This window comes from Colobus angolensis, unplaced genomic scaffold, assembly GCF_000951035.1.
Source record: "Colobus angolensis palliatus isolate OR3802 unplaced genomic scaffold, Cang.pa_1.0 Scaffold26, whole genome shotgun sequence".
NCBI classification, from domain to species: Eukaryota; Metazoa; Chordata; class Mammalia; order Primates; family Cercopithecidae; genus Colobus; species Colobus angolensis.
The window spans coordinates 14412411-14426489 of record NW_012115821.1 but is presented as its reverse complement, the minus strand read 5'-3'; the positions used below and the strand labels follow the sequence as shown (position 1 = coordinate 14426489).

The window sequence follows — 14079 nt, the reverse complement described above, 5'->3', positions numbered from 1 at the left end:
GCCAGGATGGTCTCGATCTCCTGACCTCGTGATCCGCCCATCTCGGCCTCCCAAAGTGCTGGGATTACAGGCTTGAGCCACCGCGCCCGGCCTTATTGTTTAACTTTCAAAGAGAGAATCATATGTAACTTAGCATACTTTTGGAAAGCAAACTGAGGCCATACTCTAATGTTATCTGAACCCCTCAGGTAAATATGGCCTGAAAAGTTACTTAAAATTCACCTCATAGCCAGGCATCCAGCCAAACACATGTTCTGTGGCCTTTTACTTTCTTCTCCCACCCCTTTTTCACCTTACTCATAAATGTGCATGCTCACTTTTCGTGTCATTCTGCTTAAAACCTTGAATTGAGTGGCTTTTTAAAAACTTGTGTTGAAGTCATAACAGTTAACTTTGGAACAGAAACCCTACTCAATTTCTTCCTGAGCAAGAGAGGTGCATTTCACTTCCCAAAGCCTTGAAGTTGACAGCAGGGCATAAGAGCTGCCTTCAGTCCTGCTGGCCTCATACCACTCCCTGCATTTACTCCTGGCCAGCTTGGGGAATGGAGAAGCCTGATACAACTTGATCTGCAGATCAGGGACCACCCCAGCTGTAGACTTTCTTAAAAGGATTCTTTATTAATTAGAAGGAAGTTGAAGACAACTCTTTGTCTTTAATAATGAACTTTCCCAAAGTTGTTTCTAGAAGATCTGCTTAATCAATGCAGTTTTTCTTTGCACTTTTCTTTCCTTATAGTGTCCTGAATTTGGCAATGATTGTTCTTCTGTCTTCATGTTTGTTCCTAATGAAAAGAAATACTGTAACATTTTTTATTTTCTTGTGGACATATTGATTTTGTAATGTGTTCGTTTTTACCTTACTAAAGATATGTGTTTTAGAAGAAATCTCATTTTATTTGGTTGGAACACAAATTTTGTCCAAAGTAAATATCTTAGTATTTAATACTGTAAGCACTTTGTGTCCTTCCAGTCCATATGCCATAGTTCTTTCAGACTTTGGGAAGAATGTGTGGTTGGAAGATTATTCTGTTGTATGTTACTATGAATGCATTAGCCATTTTGTTGCATTATTTGTTTGCCTGTTTTTGGTCACTGAATAATCGGTGCAAAATGCTTTAACTATTTCCACAAACGGCAGTGGCATGTTGTCACAGCATCTAAATTGTTGATAGTCTTGGATTGCATTAAATGCAGCACATTTAAAAATACGTCTGATCTTGTCAGTATGTTTCTTTTCTATTTTCTTGTTCACTGTTTTCCATTGTGAAATGATGTGTAGTCATCACACTCCTTTGTAATGTGAAATTGCTCTCTTTCTGTTTGTCCAGATGTTAACATGTTGGATACTATATACTATAGTTTAGTTATAGCTGTATACTATAACTAAAATGTTCTTTAATGTGGTTCTTATCTCTGTGTAATCCACTGCAAATGAATTATTGCCTTTTATTAATGCACATATATTTCCCTTCAACATTTCCCCTTTGTTCTCCTTTCTCTCATAGAATCATGCTTAATATGCACAGTATCTAATTATGTATTTTCAGCACTGTAACAGACTAAAATATTACAAGCTAAGCAAGCCCAGATATGATTCTTTTTATGAAGAAGAACCAAAGGTGTTGGTAATATTGTGTGATATTTCCCTCTTAATCAGGACCAAGCTCATTTGTCACCTCAGAGTTAGAAAGCAAGATGGAGCAAAAGTGATAGCCAAGCAAGGCTGCAGTAGGTGACTTTTGTTGTACAAATTAAAATGTATATATGTGGCAGCTTTTATATGAATATTTAACAAAGAAAAAGTACATGCAAAAAGTAAATCTTGTCTGGGCGCCATGGCTCATGCCTGTAATCCCAGCACTTTGGGAGGCCGAGGCGGGCAGCTCACCTGAGGTCAGGAGTTCAAGACCAGCCTGACCAGTATGATGAAACCCCGTCTATACTAAAAATACAAAAATTAGCCAGTCATGATGGCATGCACCTGTAATCCCAGCTACTCAGGAGGCTGAGACAGGAGAATTGCTTGAACCCGGGAGGCGGAGGTTGCAGTGAGCTGAGATTGCACTCCAGCCATTGCACTCCAGCCTGGGCAACAAGAGCAAAACTCCATCTCAGAAAAAAAAAAAAAGTAAATCTTAATCCTCAGTATTAAAAGAAAATAATGATGTATCATCTTTATATTTGACTTTAGAAAGCATCACTATATTTTAATTTAGTAGGAATATCTGCAATTTAAGGATTTATAGGCCGGGCACAGTGGCTCACTCCTGTAATCCCATCACTTTGGGAGGCCAAGGCGGGCAGATCACCTGAGGTCGGGAGTTCAAGACCAGCCTGACCAATATGATGAAACCCCGTCTATACTAAAAGTACAAAAATTAGCCGGGCTTGATGGCATGCGCCTGTAATCCCAGCTACTCAGGAGGCTGAGACAGGAGAATCGCTTTGAATCCAGGAGGCGGAGGTTGCGGTGAGCCAAGATCGCGCCATTGCACTCCAGCCTAGGCAACAAGAGCGAAACTCTGTCTCAAAAAAAAAAAAAAAAATTTCATAAAACATTGAACACATAGTCCACCCTGTAAAGACTGACTCAAGAGAGTTATTTGGCTTTGCCTTCTTGCCGTGGGGCCAGAGTCATTGCCACCCCTTCACATGCTGGAGGTGAACAACAGGATCCCCCTGGTTGAGCTGCCTTCCTGTGGTTCTGCTTCACAACTCCCGGAGTGGAGAAATAAGTGCTTTGGTACACAGGGCAGACTGGATGTAAGAATGGTGGAAAAGGAAAGTAAGAGAAAACTTGTCAACAAAGCACTCTTTACTTATTCTTTATTAGTCCCTGTTAAGAATCAGATCATGCGTTATTGAGAATTTATGTTCCAATTTGCAGAAAGTAGTGTAGGTACAGTGACTTTGCCTTGGCAATATGCCAGTAATCTTGTGCCTTCTGGAAGGAAGTCCACAGATCTTCACATCAACTGAAGAAAGCTGTCATAAAGCCTGTGAATTGTACTCCTTTAGTTCATTCTCTGGCATACTATCCAGGCTTGTTGTTGGAATGTTGTTAGGTAACAGGGAGTGTCTTCCGTATTTTACCTCCCTCTCTGTACCCGTATCTTTCTTCTCTTTTTCTGGTGACCTCTGTGTTGACCATAAGCCCCATCTCTCCTGTCTAATGTTTTTATACATTTACATTCCTTCTTAATATTTATCTTTGTTGAGTATGATGATGGGCTCCTAATTAGTAATTCCAAAGTATTTACATTTTTCAGAAGCATATAAAGGTTTCCTTTATTGAAGAATTTCTGGGATATAGGTAGAGAGGAACTGGAAAATTTCTACCCTCATAAACTACCTTTAGGGACAAGGAGGAACCTTTCTGGTATACCTTACCCATGGTATATCTATTTTATATTATTTACCTTGGTATATACCTTGACTTTCATATAGAGTAACATCCTTTTAAAGACCATCTGCCTTTTAAAGGTGAGACCAATATGAAACATAGTATGGCTTACCCCTACTTTAAATGGTGCCTGGAGGCTGAAATTCTAGACTGGTTCCACTTCTAGATACTGCATCTTACACGCAAGCTGGGCTCATAGTCAAAGAGCAGAGATTGTTCTGCTACTGGCTGTGCCTTTGTCTCCACTTCCACTACCCCACTCTGCCATCTCTCTCTTTTTTTTAGACGGAGTCTCACTCTGTCACCCAGGCTGGAGTGCAGTGGCATGATCTTGGCTCACTGCAACCTCCACCTCCTGGGTTCAAGGGATTCTTGTGCCTCAGCCCCGGTACAGCTGGGCTTACAGGCGTGCACCACTATGCCTGGCTAATTTTTTTGTATTTTTATTACAGATGGAGTTTCACCTTGTTGACCAGGCTGGTCTTGAATGCCTGACCACCTCAGACTCCCAAAGTGCTGGGATTACAGGCGTGAACCATCGCACCTGGCCCTATTCTGCCATCTTTGAAGGTTTTAGAAGGAAGATAGACAAGGATTGAATATAAAATAGATATACCATGGGTAAGGTATACCAGAAAGGTTCCTCCTTGTCCCTAAAGGTAGTTTATGAGGGTAGAAATTTTCCAGTTCCTCTCTACCTATATCCCAGAAATTCTTCAATAAAGGAAACCTTTATATGCTTCTGAAAAATGTAATATATTAAGATAAAACCTAAGTGAATTGTTTTCCGGAGCAGAAAATGGCAAGTTTTGCTATTTAAAAACTTCTACCAGAAACAGGCGGGGCATGGTAGCTCATGCCTGTCATCCCAGCACTTTGGGAGACCAAAGCAGGCGGATCACCCTAGGCCAGGAGTTCAAGACCAGCCTGGCCAACATGGTGAAACTCCATTTCTACTAAAAGTACAAAACATAGCCAGACGTGGTGGCAGGTGCCCGTAATCCCAGTTACTCAGGAGGCTGAGGCAGGAGAATTACTTCAACCTGGGAGGCGGTGGTTTCAGTGAGCTCTGAGATCGCACCGCTCCACTCCAGCCTAGGTGACAGAGCTAGATTCCGTCTCAAAAAATAAATACATAAAATAAAAATAAAATTTCTACCAGAAACGGATTTTTTTAAATGACTTTTAGTTGATAACCTAAGTTTTTTTTGTTTTGTTTTTTGAGATGATGGAGTTTTGCTCTTATTGCCCAGGCTAGAGTGCAGTGGTGCAATATCAGCTCACTGCAACCTCCACCTCCCGGGTTCAAGCGATTCTCCAGCCTCAGCCTCCCAAGTAGCTGGGATTACAGGCATGTACCACCATGCCTGGCTAATTTTATATTTTTAGTAGAGATGGGGTTTCGCCACGTTGGCCAGGCTGGTCTTGAACTCCTGACCTCAAGTGATCCGCCCACCTTGGCCTCTCAAAGTGCTGGGATTACAGATGTGAGCAACCATGCCCAGCCGATGCCTGTTTTAAGTGGAGAAATAGAAATTTCCCAATCATAGTGGTGGGTACTTCAGATACATTTCTTTGCTTCATCTGCCTAGAAAATTCACTTATCCAGAACACTTTAATACCCAATAATTCTGGGTAAAGGGAAACCTATTGGGAATTAATACTTTTTACTTCAAGACTGAAATAGTTTGTCTGACACTCCTTACCAGGATATAAACTCAGGCTTCCTAACATTGGCTATGGAATTTTTCTTCACCTACTTTTCTTTTGCTCAGTTTGAAATTTTCCTTTTCTCCTATAACTCATTTGGTGGGAAAAGTGATCCTTTATATTAAAAACAGATGACAAAATGGTGATTACTCTTAATTTTTTTTAAACTCCAGGGCCAGAAAATTCTTACATAGAATAAAGTCAACATTAAAGACTTCTTTTTGGCCGGGCGCGGTGGCTCAAGCCTGTAATCCCAGCACTTTGGGAGGCCGAGACGGGCGGATCACGAGGTCAGGAGATCGAGACCATCCTGGCTAACACAGTGAAACCCCGTCTCTACTAAAAAATACAAAAAACTAGCCGGGCGAGGTGGCGGGCGCCTGTAGTCCCAGCTACTCCGGAGGCTGAGGCAGGAGAATGGCGTAAACCCAGGAGGCGGAGCTTGCAGTGAGCTGAGGTCCAGCCACTGCACTCCAGACTGGGCGAGAGAGCGAGACTCCATCTCAAAAAAAAAAAAAAAAAAAAAAGACTTCTTTTTTTTTTGAGATGGAGTCTCCCTCTGTCACCCAGGCTGCAGTGCACAGTGGCACTGTCTTGGCTCACTGCAACCTCTGCCTCCCAGGTTCAAGTGATTCTCCTGTCTCAGCCTCCTGAGGAGTAGCTGGGATTACAGGCATGCACCACCACACCCAGCTAATTTTGTGTTTTTAGTAGAGATGGGATTTCTCCATGTTGGTCAGGCTGATCTCAAACTCCTAACCTCGTGGTCCGCCCACTTTGGCCTGCCAGAGTGCTGGGATTACAGGCGTGAGCCACCACGCTCAGCCAAAAGACTTCTTGAGTGCAAGTTATTCCTCCTTAAACAAAAAGACTTGACTTTGGTGTTCCAGGTGACTAAATAGGGTGTGGCATATAAGCCTGACTAGAACCATAACTTCATACCCATTTTAAGTTGAATCTGCACACTTTTTTTTCTTTGCCTTTAGTATGAAAAGACACAGACTGTACTCTCAGAACTGAAGTTGAAGTTTGAAATGACTGAGCAGGAAAAGCAGTCAATCACAGATGAGCTCAAACAGTGTAAAAACAACCTGAAGCTGCTCCGAGAGAAAGGAAATAATGTAAGTCTTTGCAAACTTGGCTTAGCTTTGATTGAGAGGCACATGAGAGATTGAAATTGATTTTCAGAGGACTTTATCACTGATTTGTGAAGCAAATGGTACAAATGAAATAGGCTTTTCATGATGAAATTCCATGATAGAGTCACTGTGCTGTCAGATTTTTAAGTAAGAATTTGTACCTTTAACCTATACCCCTAGAAGAGCGTCGGGACTGCCTGGAGGAAGAGCCTTGTTTGCAATAAAGTAGCTTGCCTAAGAACTGTCAGCTTTTCCCAGATGAGTCTGAAGCTCTGTCACTAAGCTATCATCTGGCTCTTGTTTCTCCCCTGCTGGGAAATGAAGCACTGTACCACCAGGGATCCATTTAAGAGAGAGTAGTACATGTTGTTCTTATACCAATAATGTTCTCACTGAGGCATAATTTCTAAAAAGCTTAATGTCTCTTTGTCATTATGTAAATATTAGAAAATATTTGGTGAGTTTCTGTAGTCCCGTGAGAGAGGGAGAGAGATGAACATTTTGGTATAAATTGAGTTTAATGTTTTGTTTTTCATTTGCTAGAAAGACAGATGGTCTTTAAAAAGATATTATACTAAATAAATGTTGTGTTGTACGTTTTGGTGATCGTTACCTTTTGTGGGCCCTGATAGATGTTTAGTGTGGTTGGTTGTGCTCTGACTTATTTAAAACCACTGTCATGGCTTGGACACTGCAGTGTGCGTGAGCCACATACTTCCTATGGAGGAAGCCACTCTGCTTACCTTGCAGCACAAGTACAAAACAGTGATGTTGCATGGCCATCCTGTTACTCATTTGCACACAGAATGCTCATGAGTTGCGTCCAACTGTCCTTTGCTAAAGAAAGTCTTAGTTTGTAGATAATAAAGGCTTGCTGCTTAGGTAGAAGCCTTTTAGAAGTTGATGAACTGGGTGTGGAGGCTTTATGCTGAGGAAAAATGGTTTGCAGTTACTTTTCAAAATGTAGATTGCATAACTCTTCTAAAATCAGATCACAGTGGTTTGATTACTTCTTTCTTTTGTGTTAATTCATATCCCTGGGATTTTGGAATTTCAGTCTACTGCTCAATAACCCATGAAGACATCTAGCATAATCAGAATAGATCTGCCCCGTACTATTTAGAACCTTTTCAAAAGTAACTTTGCTATTATTATTTATAGCTACAGTTCACCTTAGGGGTAATTTCCTTTTTTAGTGATATTGCACTTATGGTACTAAAATATTACTCTGTAATAACACTCATTGTAGCAATTTTCTTCCCATGTTAAAAATTATTATAATTCTGGTAACATAATTGAAAGCCCTGAGAGTCAACTCCCTTTTTTTCTTTTTTTTTTTTGTTTGAGATGGAGTTTCGCTCTTGCTGCCCAGGCTGGAGTGCAGTGGCATGATTTCAGCTCATCACAACCTCCACCTCCCGGGTTCAAGCAATTCTCCAGCCTCAGCCTCGCAAGTAGCTGGGATTACAGCATGCGCCACCACACCTGGCTAATTTTGTATTTTTAGTAGAGATGGGGTTTCTCCATGTTGGTCAGGCTGGTGTCGAACTCCCGACCTCAGGTGATCTGCCCACCTCGGCCTCCCAAAGTGCTGGGATTATAGGTGTGAGCCACCACGTCCAGCCCTGCCTGTCTTTATATACCAAACCTTTATTACGTGTCAAATGTCTTGACTGATTTAGGAAGCACACGTTGTCACAGGGCATTTAATTTTTTTTTTTTTTTTTTTTTTTTTTGAGGCAGAGTCTCGCTCTGTGGCCCAGGCTGGAGTGCAGTGGCCGGATCTCAGCTCACTGCAAGCTCCGCCTCCCGGGTTCACGCCATTCTCCTGCCTCAGCCTCCCGAGTAGCTGGGACTACAGGCACCCGCCACCTCGCCTGGCTAGTTTTTTGTATTTTTTAGTAGAGATGGGGTTTCACCGTGTTAGCTAGGATGGTCTCGATCTCCTGACCTCGTGATCCGCCTGTCTCAGCCTCCCAAAGTGCTGGGATTACAGACTTGAGCCACCGCGCCCAGCCCACAGGGCATTTATTTATTTATTTATTTATTTTTTATTTATTTATTTTTTTGAGACGGAGTCTCGCTCTGTCACCCAGGCTGGAGTGCTGTGGCCAGATCTCAGCTCACTGCAAGCTCCGCCTCCCGGGTTCACACCATTCTCCTGCCTCAGCCTCCCGGGTAGCTGGGACTACAGGCACCTGCCACCTTGCCCGGCTGGTTTTTTGTAGTTTTTAGTAGAGACGGGGTTTCACCGTGTTAGCCAGGATGGTCTCGATCTCCTGACCTCGTGATCCGCCCATCTCGGCCTCCCAAAATTCTGGGATTACAGGCTTGAGCCACCGCGCCCAGCCAGGGCATTTATTTTTAAGCTTGAAAGCTGTGTCATCTAATAAGCAAAAGAGCTTTGGTTGAAAAAAAAGATTTTGTTAGAGGCATAAAATAAACTTTAACCATTGCTAAGAGAGTACATTGTCAAATAATGGATTTCAGGTATTGAGCAAAAATAGTGTACTGTCAAGCAGAGAGCATCAGCTGATGGTGAAGTGTTGTCAGTGGTTTGTTTTTTGTTTTTTTGGTTTTTTTTTTTTTTGGAGACAGGGTCTTGCTCTGTCACCCAGGCTGGAGTGCAGTGGCGTGATCTCACCTCACTGCAGCCTTGACCTTCCCGGCTCAAGCAGTCCTCCCACCTCAGCTTCCCAAGTAGCTGGAACTACAGACATGTGCCACCATGCTCAACTAATTTTTGTATTTTTTGTAGGGACAGGGTTTTGCCATGTGGCCCAGGCTGGTCTCGAACTCCTGGCCTTAAGCAATCTGCCCACCTCAGCTTGCCAAAATGCTGGGATTACAGGCATGAGCCACTACACCCGACTTGCTCTGTCTTCATGTGCTATATTTCGTTAGAATGTTAGGTATACCCACATTGCCCATTGCCTTCAGCTGTTGTTTGTTTTTTTTTTTTTTAATGGAGTCTCACTCTGTCACCGGTTTGGAGTGCAGTGGCGCTATCTCAGCTCACTGCAACCTCTGCCTCCTGGTTCAAGCGATTCTCCTGCCTTAGCCTCTGAAGTAGCTGGGATTACAGGCATGCACCACCATGCCTGGCTAACTTGTATTTTGAGTAGAGACAGCGTTTCACCATGTTGGCCAGGCTGGTCTCAAACTCCTGACCTCAGGTGATCCACCTGCCTCAGCCTCCCAAAGTGCTGGGATTACAGGCATTGAGCCTAGCTGTTCCTTTTAAACTGATGGTTTCCCAACTTGCACACCACAGTCTATCAGATTGTGTTAGATGTCTTTAAAATGTTTCAGTCTGTGCAAAACCTGAGTGGTATACTTCTATTATTTCATTCTTTCTTCCCTACCTCCCACCCTACTGGGGTCTGAATCCTCTTATCTGATTATTTTCATAGCATAAAATGATTTTAATATGCCTTCCCTTCTTTAGCCTTCCATATTACAACCCGTCCCAGCCGTATTCATCGGCCTATTCCTGGCTTTCCTGTTTTGGTGTTTCGGTCCATTGTGGTAGAGAAAGGTACAAGCACTATTGTTGAGTCCTTGTCTGTTTGTCCCCGTCACCTTTTTGTGCCATATTTGTAATATAGTGCATGGCAAGAACACACAGGTATTTTGCTACCTGAAGCAAACCCTTCATTTAGTATGCCATGTATTTGTGTCATACCAATGAACTGAACAGTCAACTAATCCTGTAACTTTTTGTCTTGTTTACTTTGTAGTAATGCTAACCATGAGTTAATTCCAACCTAACCAGTTGTTAATATGCTTCCATTAACTGAGTCTTTATCTCTAGCAAACTGGAGTACACTATGAATTTCTGCAATATTAGTACCCTCTTTCCAATTATGTGTTTAATCAGATTTGAATGAGAAATGAAGAGTTTGCCTCCTTGAAATTTTCAGCCAGCTTTCTTCCCCTTCCTCCTTATCCTCTTCCTTTTCATAGTGTAGATTTTCTTTGTTTCAACCCTTTGTCTGTTTATACTATGCCTATGAAGATGAAAAAGAATGAGATTAACATAATGAACCATTGGCTCACAATCTCAACCCCATTGTGTACTTGCAAGGATATAAACATATCCCGTTTCTTTCTGAGCCCTGACCGCAACATCAGAATATTTCTTTAAAAACCAGTTTTTCTCAATACTACTCCTGGAATACAAGTAAGAATACAAGTCTCAATCAAAGCAAGTTGATCTTATAAAGCCCTCTCAAAGCTAGCAGGCAGCAGCCCATCCATGCTTGTCTCTAACTGGCATGCATGTTAGTAGAGCATATGAGGTGATCATGTGGCTTTATTACACTGAACAGAGTCTTTACCAGAATTGTCAGACAGGCAGGATCCCTAATGTTACTTCTCCATCTTGAACCCTCTTTGATTTTGTCTTCTGGGGTTTCAAGTTCGAGAACCAAAGCCTAGACCATTATCACGTTAGCCATTATCCCCTTGCATAAAATATCCCAACATGTGAGTCTGGTTCTTATCAATAAATAAACATTTTGAGCAGAAACATACTACAGGTGTCTATATACATCAGTTATATTGGAATATATGGATACCAGAGTAAATAGGCAGAGCCCACAAATTTTTTTAGAAGTCACTATTAGGTTTCAACTGTAACAAAGTTGAAAGCTTCCCAGGACTTTCTTGGGATGTATTAGACTTCCAAATTGGTGGTCCCGCTATTATGGCTCTCCTCATACCTGCACTCCCTCACTTTTTTTTTTTCTTTTCAAACTTTATTTTTATGATGCAAAAATAAGATTTTTCCAATATTCTGTTAAGTATTCAGGACTCTCTGGAACCAAGGGGTTAATAGGTATGAAAACAGAGGGGAGAATGTGATATTGACTCTTGGTTTCTTTCCACACAGAAACCCTGGCCCTGGATGCCCATGTTGGCTGCCCTGGTTGCAGTAACAGCCATTGTGCTGTACGTGCCAGGTCTGGCCAGAGCTTCTCCATGAGAGCGTTCCTTGAGTCCGTACACCGTCCTCCCTCTAGAAGCTGGCATCACACTCATGCTGGGGACAAACAGAACCATTTTCTTCCTCTTTACCTCTTAAAACAGCAGAAGTACAAGAATACAGCTGTAGGGTCATTGCTTTAAATTATATAAAATGTATCTGTCTATAAAGAAGATATAAAATTGTGACTTTATTCTACTGTAAGCAATAATTTGCTTGCAATTTTTCATGTAATTTTTAAATTAGTATGTTGAGATTCTGAATATTATGGTGGCCTAAAGTAGGCTTCTTGGTACACCAGATTATTTATAACATTTAATTTGTGAGTATTTTACTCTGAATTCTGATGGCCAGATAATTCATTTTTCCGATTCGATAACTACCCAAACCAAACAACCAATACATACATGGGAAGAGAGGCCCTGTGTGCTCAGTGCCTATCAGTTTGAAATATATACACATATATATATATTTTTTACATATTTACGCCATTTTTACTCATAAAACCACTGAGCTATTGGGAACAAGACTTAGAGACAACTATTTGGTTAGATTTTTTTTTTTAAGGAAAAATACATTTGGAAAATAAACTGTTATGGTGATAATTTGGGGAATATGTGCACGCTTGTTCAGCCTTAATGTGACTTGAAGATGTGGAGGACATCAACTTTAAAAAACTTTCCATGAGAGTGTGTATTTTCTTGAGCAAACTGAAGAATTTCTGGGAGCAAAAACGTAGTAATTATACAATTTCAGTGCAGTCAACCAAACTGTTGAGTCAATTGGAATGTAATTTATTAAACCTCATGTATTTAAAGAGATATTTTTCTTTAAAAGCCAAGTTACTTTCTCATATACAGCATTTTAGGAAGCATGATTTTTTTTTCTGTCATCTATTCCTCCAAGCATGTTTAATTGAAGAAAGTATTAATATCTCTTTAGATAAGCTTGTATTGACCTAATTTGGTTTATGATGTGTCAGAGCTAATTCATGTTCAGGGTGAGCTGTTGTACCTACCAACAGATTTCCTGGTTGGGTATGCAAATGGTTATTTTCTTTTTATTGTTGTTAATTGGGACTTTCTGTTAATGAAATGCACTATTCCCAAGATATAGTGTTCTATGCACAATGAAGCACCTAAAAACACTGCTTGATGTTATAAATTTAAAACACAAGTGAAAGTTTAGCCATGGTTTTGTGCGGCATCATAGTTATGTCAATAAAGTTTATTTAGGTCTTAGAATATCCTAAAATATCACATAGTTAAATTTTTCAGTCAGTGAAGACCGGGAGGGAATGTCAGTGAATTGGCTTGAATGTTCTGTGGCAATCCACAGGTCTAGTCAAATATTGAAATAGGAGTTTAGGGTATAATTTGCCTTGTGATGTTTGGCAGTCACTGTTTATACTTTAAAGGTTATATTTTAAGCTATTTGGGATTGCTGTTGGGAGGATCACTAGATTTATGGAGGAATTAGTCACAAATGACTTGTAGAAAATACTGTCATATAGTTCATTTCATCACTTTCTGTTGCAGGAAGCCACTCCACCACAGAATGCTAATATGCCAGTGGTACCCAGTACCTCTTGTATATAGGTTATTGCAAATATTGTTCTGAAATGCTTAACTTCAGAATTACATTTTTTAAAGTAAATAATTGTTTTAAATCTATTTTGTAAAGATATAAACTACAATAGAATTTCTGGAGTACAGATTAAACTATTTGCACTAACATACGTGATGTGCATGATTTAATAAAATAACTTTACTCTCCCTACGCATGTTTGAGTTGAATATCATTGAAGTTCTTAATGCTGACTCTACTATTGGGTTGTTAATAGTCTTCTCTTGAAATGACTCTTTATGCAACATAACATACATTTGATATTCTTCGGGGTTTAAAAGAAAACACTTAGCTGTTTCCTCCAAGTAGTTTTATTTGCCTTTTATTTAACTTACTGCCCTATTTTTTTTCTCTTTTAATACGGTTATTGTTAAAATGAGAGTCACTTGCTAGACTGGTCTCTTTAAATGTAAGGTCTAGTATCAATATTTACTTCATTCAAGTGGAATAAATGGCTTTTTGTAGTTACTTCCAGTTTTCCTCAAGAATCTAAGTAAGTCTGTTCATAAGCAATACCTTCAGTTTTGTTCAGCTCACTTCCAGGTTAAATAAAGAGTAGGATTATTCACTAGTAATAATAGAGTCATTAAGAAATATTAAGCATTGCAGCTAAAAATTGAACAACCCTATAATGATACATTTAAGAATCATTCAAAGGTGCTACATGGCAGGGTCAGAAAATAAAAAGAACGTGGTGTTTGAAGCAAAACAGATCTGTACTGGCATCTTGGTTTTATCAGCTGTTGTTGCCTTGCACAAATCACATTTTCTCTGAGTCTCCATTTTCTCATTTATAACATGGGGACAATAATACTTATATTTGTGGTAGCAGTGTGAACATTAAAAAGATAATGTATGTGAAGTACCATTCAAGTGGTGAATAAGTTTTTATGAGAATGTCATACTGAAAAAATATTACAAATATTAAAGTTTTAGGTAAGCCAGTACATCTACTTTAATTAAATGAATTGATTGACTCAACCATTCAGAATTTCTGTGTGTGAATGAGATATATGTGAGATACATATATATTTTTTTTATGAGAAAGCATTATCACCTAGCTCTGTGTGTTGCCTTCATAGTTCACTCTTTTGGAAGTAATATGCTTGGTTTGATGATGAACCAGTTGCCCACAATGATTTTGGAATTCCTGTCGTTATTGCCTTTAGAGCTACTTTGAGTCACATGTGAAAACCATTCACATTGCCCTAT

The 14079-nt window shown here is 40.3% G+C and overlaps 1 protein-coding gene across 1 annotated transcript in view; it reads left to right on the top strand.

Annotated features, from left to right (window-relative positions):
* Window positions 1-13719, top strand: part of LOC105515466 (sarcolemmal membrane-associated protein-like) — a 29824-nt gene extending 16105 nt beyond the window's left edge. The window contains exons 4-6 of the mRNA XM_011947300.1: window positions 2675-2765; window positions 6102-6236; window positions 11149-13719. Of these exons, the coding sequence (XP_011802690.1) occupies window positions 2675-2765; window positions 6102-6236; window positions 11149-11241 (319 nt within the window). The 3' untranslated portion in view covers window positions 11242-13719. The remainder of the gene's footprint in view (window positions 1-2674; window positions 2766-6101; window positions 6237-11148) is intronic.
* The last annotated feature ends 360 nt before the right edge of the window (window positions 13720-14079 follow it).